The sequence below is a fragment of the Fistularia commersonii genome, chromosome 30 (assembly GCF_037954325.1).
Source record: "Fistularia commersonii isolate RoL2024-O1a breed Wild chromosome 30, RoL_Fcom_v1.0, whole genome shotgun sequence".
NCBI lineage: Eukaryota > Metazoa > Chordata > Actinopteri > Syngnathiformes > Fistulariidae > Fistularia > Fistularia commersonii.
In genome coordinates, this window is record NC_141313.1 from 6304414 (window position 1) to 6321542 (window position 17129).

Genomic DNA, 17129 nt, shown 5'->3' on the forward strand with positions numbered 1-17129 from the left:
TGGGGGTTTAAATTCTGTATTGCCGCCTTTCATTTTTCCCGTGCACTCTAAATATGCTACTGCACTTTTTAATGAATTCTTACTTCCCAAGCAATTCCCACTATTGTTGTTGTTCAGCAGAAGTACTCATGACACATTAATATTTGCCAGTAAAGAACAGATGAAGGGAAGACAAGAGAAAGAAAATGAGACCATAAGTGGTGTTTTTCTCCCTGTCATTGCAATGTCGTCTATGACCAGCTACATTTTTACGTGGATGCATCTGCAAACTGACAAAGTCTTATGAGATCAATCAGTTCCATATTGTTTAATTTCTCACTCCTATTGTCAAAATCCAATGTTTTACTTATGCATTTGCATCATTGAGAGTCACATGATGGTTTTTACCAAATATAACTGGAGAGGCCATTGTTGCTGAGCAAAACTGAATAATTCAGCTCTTATAGCTCCTACTGTAATGTGTATATATGCAGTACTGGCTACAGCACACAAAATCACATTCATTGCCAGCTTTAAAAAAGATTTAATACATCCTTTTTTTCAGAATTTCAAGTTCAAAACAATGCTGCTTGAGTTTTTAAAAGGAAAACATGGACCCTGTGCAGTTGATTCCCCCCTAATAAATGTCCTACATTTTTGTTACAATCACGACCACATTATCATACAGGCACTTTGGTACGACAGTGAGGATGGTCAAAATATGTCACTTAAAATGTCATCCAGCTATTTATTTGTTAAAATATATACACTATAATCCTGAATAGAAAACAATGTAACCATTGTGTCAGTTTCCATATAAAAGTTCAATCTCCTGTGCCAAAAAACTCACATAAAATACAAATGGTTTGGTGCCTAGTTGTCAAGCAGCCTGGTAACTTTCATAACCTTTGGCTCTTTCAAGTTCACATTTAACAAAAAATGAAGTGGATTGCATAGTATGTGTGACTTCAGAACCAGTGTCTGTAGTGTCTGACCTGTAGTCCCAAGACTTAATTTTTAGGTCCGTTGTTTTTCACAAAAGATCGACCAAGTGAATCAGATTCAACCAAAATACTTCCGACTTCCTAGTACCTATAGCTGTAAATGTGCTTTTAAGTGTTATTCTACCATTTAAGCATTGTTTATATTATTTGATAGCTCATTATTTTAAAAGGTTTCCACTATTTCCTTTATCAAAACTCTGCTACTTTTAAAGACTTAATGTTTGAAGTTTTCTTTTCATATATTATTTTCCTTTCAAAGTCTTAAGACTATTTGGATATCCTCATTCTAAAATTTCCTTATAACTAGCTTTTTTTAGTTTGTGAAAAATTCTCTGTCAAATGAATTTTACTTTTAAAGGTTTATTCCACAGGTAGTATATGCACTGCCTCACTAGTTTTCAAAATAGGGAGGACAGACATTTAGAATGACAATAGCTAAGTTCAGAATGAACCCTCCACTCTGTGACAGGATTTCCTCAGACTGTTGGTTGAATTTCAGTTCACAAGGTGTCAGCATCCTGGAAACCTCAGCCTTGTAATGCAGGCCCACGGCTTTGCTTTTGACAGTGCAGCCTCCATGTTGAGGGGATGCAACTTTTGCATTAAAGCAAGAGAATACAATAATGATATCAGTGGAATTTCATAAGGAACTCTATACCTGCTCCAGTAAAGACTGACTTTCTATTCACTTTAGTTTTTAAGTTAAATACTTCAAAAAGTTACATGGCATTACCAAGACGCTTTCACTGTTAATGTTTTTTGGGGAAATTGTAAACACATTACTCTGACCCTGCCAGATCTCTGCATGGATATTTGATATCTGCAACCATAGGATTTGGGTACAAACTGACAGACATGTAAATGACACTTATAAAAGAGCAAAGTTCAGTACAGGTTAAACTGGATGAAAACTCTCCTGCTCCTGCCTCAAAATCTTTTCTATATTATTAGAGAACACTTTTCTCAGTCACTTGCCATTGAATCTAATGCTTAACGCTTCATAAATTATCCTTCTTATTGTTCGACATGTTACTCTCATATTTGCTGGGTAGTATTAGGCCTTCTAGAGTTAGTTGACACCCTCAGTGAGCAATTGGCATACTCTGTATGATAACACAGCAGATACACTTGAGAGTAACATATCACTTTCACAAATGAACAGTTTGTCATGGTTTGAGTGCTGCAAAAAATACATATATTAAGCTGATTCAATATTTTCCGACTTTCCCTTCTCCTCTCAAACTTCCTGAGTCTGTCTGTACGAGCTCACTAATTGGTTGGGTGCCCGACCTTGACCTACAGCTGAAATACAAGCCTATGTACCCAGTATACCAGTAGAGCTCAAGTGTTTTACTTGGTTACCGCATAAGGTAAGACCTGTACTGGAGTTTGAAAAACATGCACATACCAAACTCATTGACTGGAGTTTTTGCTTTCATTTTCATGTATTGTCAAGTTTTAAGGCTGTTCGTGAAAAGTCCAAGAAAGGCTGCAGTGTTGTACCACAGAGCTACTTTGAAAGTGTTGTTGGCACATAAGGTCAGTGAGTCTTTTATCATCTTGCATTAAGATTCCATTTTTAAGGTCACTCCTCCATCTTTCGTTATCCCAGGCTATTCCCCATCTGTTAACAAAACAACAGGAACAATCAATCATTCCTACATACATTCTAAAATTGAAATTATCCAGTGTAAAACCTAATTCAGTAAACAGTCTTATCATCCAGAACAATCCATTACATAGTCTTCTAACAAATGTCCAACTATTTATATTAAATCTTAAACCAAAGTGGATTTGCACAGGTTATAGCAGAAAATATAAAACTTTCACCAGTTGTTGTCTTTAAAATCTTTAAAAAGACCTTTCAGAGCCCACATAAACACATATAATTGAACTTATGGCTCTTCCAGTTTAAATTCATGTTCTGTCAAATTTCCTGACAACTTAAAAAGTCTTTAGTTCAGTGTATATCAGACTAGTTAATTTCAAACATTTGTTATTAATAAGCCTTTTAAAACCCAAATTTCTAAATGCACCTCAGAAGTTCTCTTATTTCAAACTGCAGCTACAGTCATTTATATTTCCTTCCCATCTACAGTGCAGACATCGCCCTTGCAGTGATAGACTACCTCGAAGCGGCTGTAGACCTTCTTCTCCTTTCTCAAGCTCTCTATCCTTTTCAGCAATCCCTCTCTCTCTTGGCTGTTGCCTTGCTGTCGTAGAAAACGATTCTTCCTTAGGGAGTTGTTCCTCTCCAGCCCCTTCTCCACTGCATTTGAATCTCTGTCAGTTCCTGATTCTTCCCTTTCCTGTCGGTTCTTCTGGCTGTTCGCTGAAATCTGCTCCAGAATAACTTTGGTGTCATCTCGTAGGTTGCTGCTGAACAGAACAGAGGTACCAGGTGCCGGGTAGCGGGACGAGCCTGACCCGGAGGCTGATGTCTTATCATCTTTGGCGGAAGATGTCTGCTTTTTATCCAGTTCCTCTCTTATTTCTTTGACTGTGCTCGTACTGCGATCATCTCCTGCGGATTTCTTATCCTTGTCCTTGGGTCCAAGCAACCCCTTTAGCCTCTGAGTCTGTTTCTTCAGAAAATCGAGTGTCTTACCCTCACCTTTCCCCTCTCCACTAAGTGTATTGATAGAAGAATTTGATCCCAAAGTCTTGTGCGTTGTCTCCCTGGCCTCATCATGTGGAAGAGTTGTAGAGCTGTGGGAGCGATTCTTCTTCAGTTCGCTCTTCTCCGCATCTGTAGCATCTGTTGTCAAAATCTCCTCACCACAAGAGATTCGACGAGGATTAAGTCCCTTTATCTTAAGATGGTCCCTCTTGAAGATTTTAGGTGATGGAAGGGGCTTTAAAGACTTGAATATATCTTTCTTTTGACCATCTGATGAATTCTCCTCTTTTTGAGTCTGCGTTGTCTCTGAAGGCTTCAGCTGGCTCACAGGGGGCTTAGCAGAGATAGGGGGTTTTGAGGCACTAAGTGAAGATCTGCGATTGAGCTCTGCTATTTTTGCAGAAACGTCTGTCTTCTTCACTTCAGGTACTTCAGAACTGACATGAGTGGTCTTTGGCGTTGCTGTTGTGTTTTCCGGTTTATCAGACAAGTCTGGCTTTTTTTCAGCAGGTTGTAAAAATTTTGATGTTGATACCGTCTCCATTTTCGAGGCTTTTCTCTTAGCATCCTGGTCTTTGAAATACTGTAGTCGATTGGCGGGGTCATTCATGTTTAGAGTTGATGATGAGACATCACCAGTGGTCTCAACACTGGTAAGATGTGACTTTACCTCCTCTTTAGTTTTCTGATACTCTCCCTTTGCTTGAGTAACCTCTTTTAATTTAATCTCTTTTTCTGGAGGCTCTTTTTCTGCATCTTTGTCTTCTTTCTCCTTTTCATTGCCCTTATCTTTTTCATCAGTCCTTTTCCTCCAATCGAAAGGTTCCCGACTTAATGATTTCCTCTTCTCTAGGATTTGAGCTACAAGTGAAGAACTGCGTCCCATGTCTAATTCTTCAGTTTCCTCTGTGGATGATTTTAGGCCAAGGCTACCACTATGTAGCTCTGCTTTGGAAGATGAGAATATCAGTGAAGATCGCAGGCGAGAGCTACGCTGAAGGAGTGGGTTTATACGTGAACGGAATGATTCATGTTTGGACAGAAAGAGATCTGGAGCCTCTTTCACTTCTACATCAACACCGACCTCCCTTGCTGTTCCTGTACCTGGTCCTCTCTCTTTTTCATTATCTGCCTCCTTCTCGGGCTTCTGCAGTAGAATTGGCTTCAAACCACTACCCGAATGAAGCAGATCTTTAGACGTCAATTTAATAGGGTCTACAGCAGTGCTCTCTGGCAATACAGGCTTTCCAAAGCGTGGTTGAAAAATATCTTGCCGAGACTTCGAGGGGACAAGTGGGTCCTTTAGTCCGAAGCGTGGCGCTGAACTTTCTCCACCTGTGAATTGCTGAGAGGGTGCACAATCCTCAAAAGCATCAGCGCCTATAGGCTGATTCAAACCCTCTTCTCCGCCGTCCTCATAAGTGCTAAGATATGACTGGATTCTCCAACTCCTGAGGCCCTGTCTAACGCTTGCATCTTGGTCATGCTCTTGATTGGATGACTTTGTAAATAGTTTCTTCTCTGGTGGATGGAGATGAGTTGGTGAACTTTGACAGGCATAAGCCTGACCAATGGTTGGCCTCTTTTGGGAGGAAGTTCCTCCATATCGTCCAGCTAACGGCGGAGCCTGGTGCCCCTCAAGCCCAGTTAAATCTTCAGATGAGAAAAAACCTCTGCCAGCATTGGGTTCTCGATCTGAGTGGAAGCTGGACTCTGAATATTGGTCGATGGAGAGGTGTGAAGGATGTCCTCGGAGCCTCTCGAAGCGTCCGTGGCCAGAACCTGGTCCACGCTCTTCAGTGTAGTAATGGCTACTTTGGTCCCTGTAAGGAAAATACATAAGTTAAGATTTCACCGAAATATTTATAATGTTTTGATATGTTTTATTTTATGTTTTCATTGCAAGTGTAAGAGGATGAATAACCTGTGGAAGTCTGTCTCATCCAGATTATTCATCACTCTGTGCTTCATGTATTGTCTTGAGGACGTGTAGGTCTCCTGGGTTCCCTCAGCATAGCTATGCCTCTTGAAAGCATTTGTAGTCATCTCCATCTGCCTGGACACGATTGACCTTCCCTGCTCAAGGAAAGATTGCTGCAAACGAAACTGTTGCTGGGAATACTTCCCAATAGTGATTCCAGCTCCGGGTTCAGTAGTGTGACGGAATGGGTCATTCCGACGGAAATTAAGTGCGAGGTTGCGATCTGCATCGCCATAAGGGAAGGAAGAATGAATCTCAGGTTGTCTGCGGAACCCTACTGGGTTTCGCATAGACTGGGTCCTCTTCAAATTAAATTGTCTGGTTAAGTAACCACTACTGTCAGAGACAGCAAGTGTTCCATCTGATGGGTCAATGACCAAAGGCTCTGATTGAGCATAGAGAATGCGGAACTCTTCATCAAAGGTGGCAACCAGCTCCCCGAGGAAAAGGTGGGCAATACAGCGATGAACCTTCTCGTAGGACCACATGAAACTATAGGGGAATGGCGAGAAAAATGTCAGTTAACTGAAAGAAGTCAACAAAAAGTGTCCTGACATTTTAAATTAATCCTTTCTGAGCTCAAATAAACTCACCTATAATTCCCACTAAGTACAGCCTTGCAATCAGCCAGTAGGAAACGATCCTTAACCTGCCCCTTAAAGGACTTCCCTGTGCGGGAATAATAGGTTATTCCTGCCACTGTCCTGACACGCATCGTCTGGAAAATCAAAATAGGTTGTTATTGACAAATGCATTTAGGACAAGTAATACAGGACAGGCAGCACCCAGTCTAGCCTGTGGAAATAAAAAGGCAGACTCACAGGAATTAAGTCCAAGTTGACTTTGCAGTTAATGACCATAGAGACAAAGTTAGCAGCTTCTTGTTCATCCAGAAGAATGTACACAGGAACATGGCGTGCTGCTGCATCCAACAGGTCAGCAAAAATGTCAACATCTGTAAAGGTGTCCATCACCACAGCAATGACCTGAGGCCGAATAGCACACAATAAGTTCTTTACATTTTACTGAACAAATTTTATACTTTGAATTGCAAAATGCATAATAATTGTATTGATGTTGATTTATACTACTCTTTAATTTCATTAAGTAACCTTTCCTTTTGCTTTTTGTTTCTGGTTAACTTAGGTTTAAAATGGTAAAAAATGAAGAGAGCAGTGTCAGTATATTTATTCTGATACCGCTCCTAGATTGAAGGGAGCAGTATCAGTTCAGTTTATAGTACAGCAACAAAAGATAAATCACAGAACATTATGCACAAAACTGCGTACAGTTATGCATTACTAGCAGGTGTTTTGAAACTGTTAATCTCGGGACTCCCTTAAAAAAAGACATGCTCATGAGTACAGAAAACAACACAGAAACAACTTTAAAGATTCAGCCATAAGAAGCAGAAATTTTCAGGAACTACATAGACAAAGATGGTGGACGGATAATGACACAACCCACCACAAAAGCAGGTTTGACCACTCCTGATATTAACATGTATATTTCTTGTAAATTATGTTTTGTATTTAGACATACATCTTAAGGGGCTTGGTTGCATATCATACAGATTAATTCAATAGTAAACCTACACTTGCTGGAACATTAAACATTTTAACAATGAGATAATGGCTTGTTCAGCACATACTGATAATGAGTGATAATATGTTGTGAGAGACAGTTTATCGGTTGGTTGTATGATGGATGTTTCTCATATACCCATGTGTCTTACATAATGAAATCAAACTGGATTTTCAAGATTCTAGATATTCTGTCACTTTTCTATTTGCGGCTCACATTTACCTGGCGTGCATTTTTGATGAGTCTTCTGGCCTGCTCCTTGATGCTTGGCATGTCAGGGTCAGAGGGGTTGACAAGTGTGGTGACCTCAGTGGGTCCCACAAAGCTGTTTTGTGTCATAGGCCAACCCAGGTCTAGACCTGGAGCAGCCAGATCTGACTGCAGTGGCCAGTAGGTGTCAGAAGAGCCTTCAGCAGCATGACTTCCATCACCGTAAGTCAGCTCCAGGTGGCCTGAGGTCTGGTTGGGTGTCTGGATTGTTGTCTTGATGTGCTCAATTTCTGACCTTGCCAAAAAATTGACCACATCAGCAGACTGAAGGAACTCAAAGTAGCCCTGGTGTAACAGGAAAGTTGAGAATTAATTGTAGAATCAAATGAATCCATTAGAATACTGAAAATTGAACCAGAAACTCCAGGCCGCATTGTTACCGGTATGTCCTTCTCAATCAGTGCATCAATTGCCAGTCGGTATTCTTCTCTGTAGTGTGGTGGTAGGTAGTTTGGGTCAAGGGGATTGTCCCCAACTGATGAACTCTGAGACCGATGTGCCATGATTGGAGAGAAAGATCTGCAGGGTAGGCCAAAAAGATCAGTTAAGTGCACTGATTCATGCAGGTTTCATAGAAATACATCTTCCATGCTGGAAAACATGATCAATTTAATATAGAAACATTTTTAGACAACTGCTGTTCATAACATTTTGATGGTTTCGTGTATTCACACCTTATTGTTTTTGTGTAGCGCAGACAGCTCCTCAACTTGTTATGCAACATTAATAGGTCAGTGATAAAATCTTTAGCGTGGTAGGAGGGGAAATACTTCTCTAGAAGATATGCACGTCAACAGGGTGCCAATAACATCTTACACAACATATGTGTTTTACCTCATTCAAAGAATTTTCATTAAATTCATGAAAGACAACAACCCCATTTATTTTGATATACCCTGAAGATAACTACATGAAGAGTACTACATGTTATTACACCAGTAGATATGAACAAGTGAGGCAGATCTCCATGTATGTTCTGTCACAGCCAGGATATATTGTCATTCATATATTCATATTATGACAATTGATGGTATACCATCAATATTATGTCATAACTCATTAAGTAAGGCATTTTCTGTTTTTTATTTAAATCACTCATCTTTAAATATGAAAACTATTTATAGACAACTGAGTTTTAATCTACAGAATTCATGTACAGTGTTTAACAGTTTTAGAAGCATTAAGAACAAAATCCCAAATTAATAATGACACTCGTGACTGTCTGATGTATAAAACTTCATTTATACATACAGCTAAAGTTGTATTTAACTAAACAACAACAGTGCACAGGAATTGAAAATGCAGAAAGAGATGAAAGTCAGGAAAGCAAAGTGGTATTGAAAAAGTGGGAGAGGCATTTAGAGATGTAGAGACAGGTTCATACATATCTCTACCTTGTGAACCTGCTGGTGCTGGTCGTACTCATACCTCATGAAAAAATCAGTTTGTAGATTAATTAAAAGAGCACAATAAGTTTACTCCAATGCATAGGATCACTTGAGCTTGAAGAAACACGTTTCAAGATCAAAACTAACAGCATTTTCTTTCCAGAAACAATTGACTAATACAACCCATTATTTAAAAACGATACATAATGGTTAAAAAAAAAGTATAAACTAAACAATGTGAGGCCGAAACATGTGTGTGCGTCTGTGTGTGTGTATGTGTCACATAATATAGAAAATGTCACATTTCTCTGCAGAAGGCCTTAAAACACATTTAAATGAAAAAAAGAATATATAAATAATTTGTCAAATAAAAATTAACTATAAAAATTTAAATTTGCTATTGTATGTATACACACACACACTCACACACACATACACACACACACACACACATATATATATATATATATAGAGAGAGAGAGAGAGAGAGAGAGAGAGAGAGAGGTGTAATAATGAGCTAGAGAGTTACAGGTACTAGGACTGATAGCTTTAATGACTATATTTCTCCTGACATGGCAAAATGGCAGAAATGACAATCTAATGTTTATACTGAATAACTGAATACACAGCTCTGATAACAACAGGCATTAAATCCAAAAGGAAAGGTTTCTCTTTTAACAATGTTATAATCCTTCCAATGACCAGGTTTACTCCAAAATATATAGCAGACGATTGTGATCTTTAGTAAGGTATTATTTTGGCCTAAGATGATAAAGAAGAAGATAGATGTGAACAGGGTCTTGGGCTGGACTCCAACCCACAGCACAGTGATGTGTTGCACACCCTCAGCTGAGCCAATCTGGACACCCCCCTCATTGTGTTTTAATGTGGTCCTGACAGCTGCATACTAGAGGTCCCATGTGATGGTGGAGATAAACTGCTGATGCATTCAAAGTTCGAAGGATAAACACCGATAAATCTCTGCTGTAGCTGTATACTGCAGCATCTTCCCCAAAACAAGAGCCTTATTGATCCTAATTGCTCTCTGTCAGCTGATTTTATGTGCAGGTGTCTTGTCTTCCATAAATAACATTAAAATGATGATGCCCCCTGAAATACTCACACTAATCAATAATTGATCAGGACAAAATTTGATCCTTTTTTTGCTGTTTTCTGGCTAGACGCCAATTGTTTTTGGCTGTATATATAGTTATTACATCATATGCAGTAATAACATATTTTGAATATATGAAATAATACACATACCTATTTACATATTGCTTGCACTTTGTATGCACATTTAATTTAATATGAAACCATTTTCTACCTCGCAGACAACAGCAGCTCCAAACACTGTATATCAGTCAGGGTCTGCTAAAAAGGTTTTTGACTGTCTCTTGACTGTGAATGCATCCCCATGGAAACTCCACTGTCCAAGAAACTATGGGTGAGTGTTTTATCTTGGGCCTAAATGAGAGGTATGTCTGATATCCTTTCTTTAAATTCCCACATACTTATATAGATCAGTTGTGATAGTGGTGGGGTCATGTCCTCCTTCATAATGTATAGGAAAGTTTGGTTTCTAATTGGCCTAGTGAGTCACCAAGCATCGTGCCTGGCCTGATGACATGGTGCTCTGTGGTGATTCATCTGCCAGCAAAATGGCTGACATCCTGCTCTATGACTCACTTTTGAGCCATAGACGTTTGGCCTTTGTGGTGGGCTCTTTTTCCAAAGTTCCATACAGGGCAGGAACGCTTTGCATGGAATATTTGCAGTAACAATAATGCCAAGCTTTAAATGAGAAAAAAAAAAAAAAAATTCGTCTTATTCTTCTCCATCCTTAAGACATCCAACAATCTCCAGAATGATCTGTGTTATGTCAGTGGTTTGTGCTCAGTCAACAGTAAACTGCATGGCAGTGATAACGGTAATAAACAGTAATAAAAACAAAAGAAACCCAAGTACTGTTTTCTGTGACTGTCATTCCATCCTGTAACATTAAAAAAAAGCAATCTTTTATAAATAAGCATTGTTTGTTATATAATAAGCACAAATAACTGCATAAAGTATATATTGTAGTCCATTAAAATTTGCATTAGAACACATGCATAATACAGGATATATTATTTTAATTATGTTTTTATAGAGTAGAATCAATGATGGTCACTTAAATACTTCTAAATAATGATAAACTCTTAAGAAACCCTCTAAGAAAAGTTCAGTGACAGTGGAATTCAATTATTCATCAAAATACTGGAGACAGCTTATTTGGATTTTGTCGCTGAGTGATGATGAATATGATGATATTTTGCCTGCCAAATCAGACATAATCAGTACTAAGAAAACTAAGTTTCAAAGTTTGGATTTTTTTTCCATGTTATGCTTTGCTCAACTTGAGCATAGAAGCCATAAACAGACCCTTGGGGTTCCTAATTCAGTCTACCCCGCATTTCCACAGAATGAAGCAACAAAGGCAGATTATGTTAGAGGCATGACAGGCTTTTACCTGCTCACCTGGATGACTAGTAGAATATTTAAAAAAAATCATGTTGCTTTGTTTGTGATCCTTGGCAACTGCATGCATCTAACTGTTGATACTGGCACAACGATAGGGTGTCTCTCTTGCACTCGCCTCTGCTCCTTCATCGCTCATAAAGGGTTTGCCCACGCAAGGACATGCCTGTCCCATTTGTCCCATATCATACAAATCCTGGTTGAAAATACTACACTAACTTAGGGTGTGCAGCCAGTAACCAACCACGCCAACTCCAGACTGGCAAACCCCAAATCCACATGTGCCCAGAGTTTGCTCACCAATTATGTTACTAGCTCATTCTTAGCATTCCTGCCTCAACTCTGACAAGAAAATGGAGTCAGGGTGAGGAAAGCGAAGGGAGGGACCAAAGTATCTGTCATGGCATGTGAATTGGAAAACTAAACCTGTTGAGAATTAAAAAAAGATCAAGACAAATAAAAAAATCTGTTTTACCTCTGTCTCACACACATGCATGACAAGGCTCGGTCAGCAAACACTGCGATCAATGTAGCACACCTCTTTTATTGATCCACTCCGTGTGATACTTCAGTGTCACTATGCTGAAAAAAGAATACCTGAAAACTGGTTGGGAGGGACCAACCAGTTGTCTCCCGAGGCTTCTGTCGAGACCTCTTTGTGCCAGTTCAACCACATTAACATTCTCTTAACTGATAAAGGCAAACACAACCTGTCCCTTCATCACTAGTTGGCCTGACTGTTGAATGCAATACAAAAGACCAACTCAATGTCATTTGAACATGTCCAAGGACACAGTGCAGACTGCTGCAAAAACAGGTCCCCAAATTTCTCCGGCATGTTTTCAGAATGGCTAAATGTCTGTGTGAGGAGAAGCCAAGAATAACAGGAGGTGACTTCTGTCCTTACTCCCCCACAAGCACAATATACCTTTACAACAGCACAATAACAAACACGCAAATCCGCTGCCACACATACAAAGCAAACAAACCTATGAATGGGCTGGAAGCTTTGGACACATGGCCAACATGTCAAGATGAATTCTATAATAAGAGGCAGCACGCCGCAGGAAAGTTGGCCCAGCAGATGGGTTTTCTCAAATTATGAGCACATGTACAGCTATTTCCACTCAATGACTCATAGTGAATAAATAAAGGAGAAAGAAAAGTTTCTGCGAGTGAACTGATCAGTTTAAACAAAAATGCTCTAAATGTGTTCAACAAAGTTACTGCAGGGGCATGTCGATCCACATATGGAGAAAAAAGGTATAATTAATTGGCTTTTCAATTCCTCCTTGCGTGAATACATTAGCAAGAACTCTACTGACAAATCAGACAAAAAGCACAAATTTGCAGGTTGCATTTGATTAAATGACAAAATAAAAATGAAAAATAAGGGGCCTCAGTAGCAGAGGTTTTGGAGGCCAATCAACCAGTTTTTTTATTTTAAAAACGCACACCATCCCACAACCAAAGTAAGATTTTGAAAGGTTATAGTTCTTAAGACACTGTCCATACCCCCAATGCTATTACTGGCCCATTTCAAATATATGTCATCCAAGGACCACAAGGGGCCCAGTTTGTCAGAGGCAACCATCTGTGTGTTTAAATAACAATGCAGTTGTATTTTGTAACATTCGGCGGTTACCTGGATGACTTAATCCTCTGCCAGGTGCCTGGTGAGTAAACACCATTTTCACTTTTTAATTTTTTTTTCCTCTGCTCATATCAACAAATATTGGGTGCGAAGGTTAAAAACAAATAAAAAGGCAGCGCTGGTGTAGAATTGAATAGAATAGAATAGAAAAGAAGGCACCAATGCATTCAGTGGACATCACTGACCGGGAAGGAGTAATGTACACTCTGCAGGATACAGCAGAATTGGGTGTTTAGTTGTTGTTGTTTTGTTTTTTTTGTTTTTTTTTCTCAAACAACACAGCTTGAAATGAATGAAATAATAAACACCGAGTTGAATATAATAAAGCCTCAACTTCGCTTGCGCTTTAGAAATTCGTCGGAAATCCGCCTTTCCTTCCATTTCGTACCTCCTTAATGTAAAGTTGAACTTCCTCGGCACCGATGGCTCTCAATCCTCAATTTGGTGCGTCACATTCCTCAGATCGGGCGATTTCCCCACCACCACTCCCGGTGTGCAGCCGGTAAACACAGGCTCCGGGCCCGGGCTGAGCGCTTCCCTCGGCGGCCGTAGACGCTCCGGAGCCGCGGCCACTGCGGCACAAAGCAGCGCGGTGAATGAGGAAGGGGCGGGGCGGAAACTTTTAGGCAAGACTTTCCCACCGGTGAAACTCCTCCCAGACCCACCGCTCTCCTTGAGCGCTCCACCATTGGAGCTCACTCCCAGTGGCATATTTTAAAAGTACTGGTTTTTATACGCCGGCCTGCTTGATGTTTTAAGGAAAACCAAGGTTTCCACTGAACATTCCCTCCATGGAATTAAAATGAGTCCCTGCAGCCTAAAAAAAAACCCAACAGAGTTGTTGCACAATGTTTGTGCAAATTGTGGCTCTTAAAAGCTGCTCTCACAGTAAAACTGGCCTTTTAGAGGAACATCCAGTAATTGGCTTTTGGAAAAGTTTACAAACTCTTTTTACTTCGCCTCTTTAAATGGCCATGACTTTTAATTTGTGTAGACAAAGACATTAAATAATCGTAACTAGCAAGTATTTGTTTTAAAATAATTTGCCTCTAATTTTGTCAGGATGAGCAGAGATGAACTTGAGATATGTACCAATACTGGTTCTCAGAAATAAAACATGACACAACTGGTAGCATTCATTTTTTTGTTTATACATATTTAGTTGTTTTTTCGAAGGAAACTCCTCCTGCAGTTCCCCTTTTCCCCACTGAGTTCCTCTTTCTGCAAAAGGGGATTGGATTCAAGAAACCTTTAAGGTCACTCACTTTGGAGTGTTGTCTTACTGATGATGCAATGTATATTTAAATATAGTTAAATCTACTTTGTGTTTTTAAGTTTCTCCATCCACATGTGTGTTGGGAATGTGAGCAATAATGGCATTCAGGCAAAGTGTAGATTAAATGAAAACATAGGCTCAGCAGTGAATGTGCTCTATCTTGGTTGTCCTTCGCACTGACACATGTCAGCTAGAGCACACCTAGTTTCCTAGTTTTATGCCCTTAGATAGCAGCTCACACGCTTACACGCACGCGGACTCACACACATAGTGCATAATTATTTGCTTAGTGCCGATCCACAGGGTGTGTCTCTTGTTTGAGTGTGTTCCTGAGCAGATGTCCTAGAAATCACCTTTCTTTGCTTTCACACAGACCTAGGCAAACACATGCACAAGTATTTAGTCTGTTTTTGTACAAATTGTTCACTTGTTTAACTCACAGCAGATATAAACACGTGTCTTGTCACATTTAGTCAAGGCTGCGTGCTGAAAATAAAATAATCCACATTTTTGTGTCACAATAGGAGAAGCATACCCAAGTACCCAAGTTCCTCCTTATATAAGCAAACTGATTTGAAAAAAATGAATCTGAAAAAAAAAAGCAGCAGGTACATACAGATGTGAAGACGGAGGGCGCGGCTCCAATGAAGAATGTGCCCAAGGCATCTTACCACACCCTAACCCCCCCCCCTTTTCTACCCCTCTCTGCTGGCCCCACCTCTCTCTCCACCCTCCCCCTCTATGAGTCACCTGCAGAACAGATCTACAAGTTGAGGCTGGAGTCCAGGCAGCCGCTCAGTCCTCCTCTGCACGACCACATTCTGATACAACTGAGAACAGGTTAACAAGACTATTGGAGCCAAGTATTGACAATGCAGTTTGCACCCCGCATCAGATTTACACAGCATGATTGATGATTCACAACCCCACCATACATTACAATGTACGGAAAATGGATATGGAATAAAAATGATTAAGATATCATTCTTCTTTCAGTAGCACGTCTTGCAATATTGAAATTTGTCACACTGTGATGAAAAACTGATGAGTAAACATGAAAATGTGTAACAGGATAAATGAAAAAGAGATTTCTTTGTACTACAATTTGGTGTTTCGTACTGTTCACTATAAAAGTGCATCAACTGCGTTATACAATATCATTAAAAAAATATAAAATATGCCCATGGCTGACATCCACGAAAATTCATACTTTCATCATCAGAATTTTGAGTTTTTAGATTGGAACTCTTCAGTGTTACACAGTGTTTGTTTACATCTTTATCTTCCAAAGGAACTTCAGATTGACTTCATAAATTACACAGATAGCAGACTAATTTCATTAGAAAATCAGACATGGAAATGTAAGATTATTTCATTTTTGTCAACACAATGAATGTTGCTTTCCCACTTTTCTGTGACATGCTTCTCTCCATGCTGTACCAAAATGGTGGCACGGCTCATCTCCGTTTCTTTGCAGGCCTTTGTGTGAAGTTTCCTTCTCTGTGGCGCTGTGAGCTTTCCCAGCATGCTTTTCTCAAACTGTAATGTCACACCTGAGTATAAGGTGACTCTTTGGAGCCTGGGGTGCTGAGGTCATCTTCACACCACTGTGCCACAAGGAAAGGTGCACTGTCCATGTAACTGTGCAGTATATGAGTTGTTATGTATATGAGGGGCGGCGTCGACATTGCTTGCAGACCATCACTCAGTATGAATTTCTGCCCGTGATATCTGTTGCAGAGCCTTCTCCTCTTGAAAGCAAAACAGCATCCTTAATCTAAAACATTCAACAAGATGTCTGAGTTTATACGACTGACCGAAAACAATCATAGTAGAACAACAGCTTAATAATCACGAAATGAGAGTGGACCAATGAGCATGACAAATATGTATGAGTAAACAATAAGTGTCTTTGTGTGTATGCATATGTATTTCTCCATTATCTGGAGGGTTCAGGTTATCAGAACCCTATGAACCAGTCAGACAGGGCAACATTAAAAAAAAACTGCTGATAATGCAAGACTTGAATATCAGGAGTATTTGTATGTGTGTTTGCAATTCACATTAACATTGTTTGGTTGTCAGTAGAACATTTCACCATTTTGGGATCAGGAAATGCAATGGTTCTGAGATGTTGATCCAAGTAAGAATAGGCCATGTGAAAGATCAGACTGTTATTAAACAGAGGTTATTGCAAATTTCTGCACATTTTGATGAAATGCAAAAGAACTTGGTTAGTTGCTGATGGAGTTGGTATGACTGTGTGTGTGTGTGTGTGTGTGTGTGTGTGTATGAGAGAGAGCGAGAGAGAGAGACACACAGACAGATAAATAAAAGATAATCATCACTACATACCTATGCCAGGTGTTGTCATTGTGATACATCATTACACTGTCACCAATCCACTTTAATGATTATTGGAAATAACATTGTGCTTGACTTTACTGTCAGAACATGGGATTAAGCAAACAACTGTGTGATTTACAAGATCCAGTTAGAAAGTGTCATGCTGTTATTGCAAGGAGCCAAGACAAACATAATCTACTGTTATGCTGTCAGTGATTGAGTTTTAATATTAAAGCACATTTAAAAAGGAAAAGGGCATTTGATTTCTATGACTGTATCATAAACATGTATTATGCGTTGCCCTTGGTAACAACTAGCTTCATGAGTGTTTCACGGGCCTTTTCTTTTTCCAGTACAGTGCATTAGCCTGAAACCACAGACAGTGGCAACTATTGAAGTCCCAAAACAGGTTCAGCAAAGCACCAAAGATAAAAAAATGTTTTGTTTACAGGAGATTGTTTCTACTGACAACACAGGCTTAAATTTCCCAAGAATGTGCAATTGCAAGTT

The 17129-nt window shown here is 39.5% G+C and overlaps 1 protein-coding gene across 1 annotated transcript; it reads right to left on the bottom strand.

The window, feature by feature from the left end:
* Nucleotides 1-503: 503 nt before the first annotated feature.
* On the bottom strand, nucleotides 504-13577 carry sack1hb (scaffolding CK1 anchoring protein Hb). Its single transcript, XM_086178264.1, has 8 exons — nucleotides 13386-13577; nucleotides 7819-7957; nucleotides 7391-7723; nucleotides 6406-6570; nucleotides 6178-6302; nucleotides 5528-6076; nucleotides 3113-5426; nucleotides 504-2607 (listed from the first exon to the last, which is right to left on the bottom strand). The coding sequence occupies exons 2-8, from the start codon at nucleotides 7939-7941 to the stop codon at nucleotides 2587-2589; spliced, it is 3630 nt and encodes a 1209-aa protein (XP_086034390.1). The 5' UTR covers nucleotides 7942-7957; nucleotides 13386-13577; the 3' UTR covers nucleotides 504-2586.
* Nucleotides 13578-17129: the final 3552 nt, after the last annotated feature.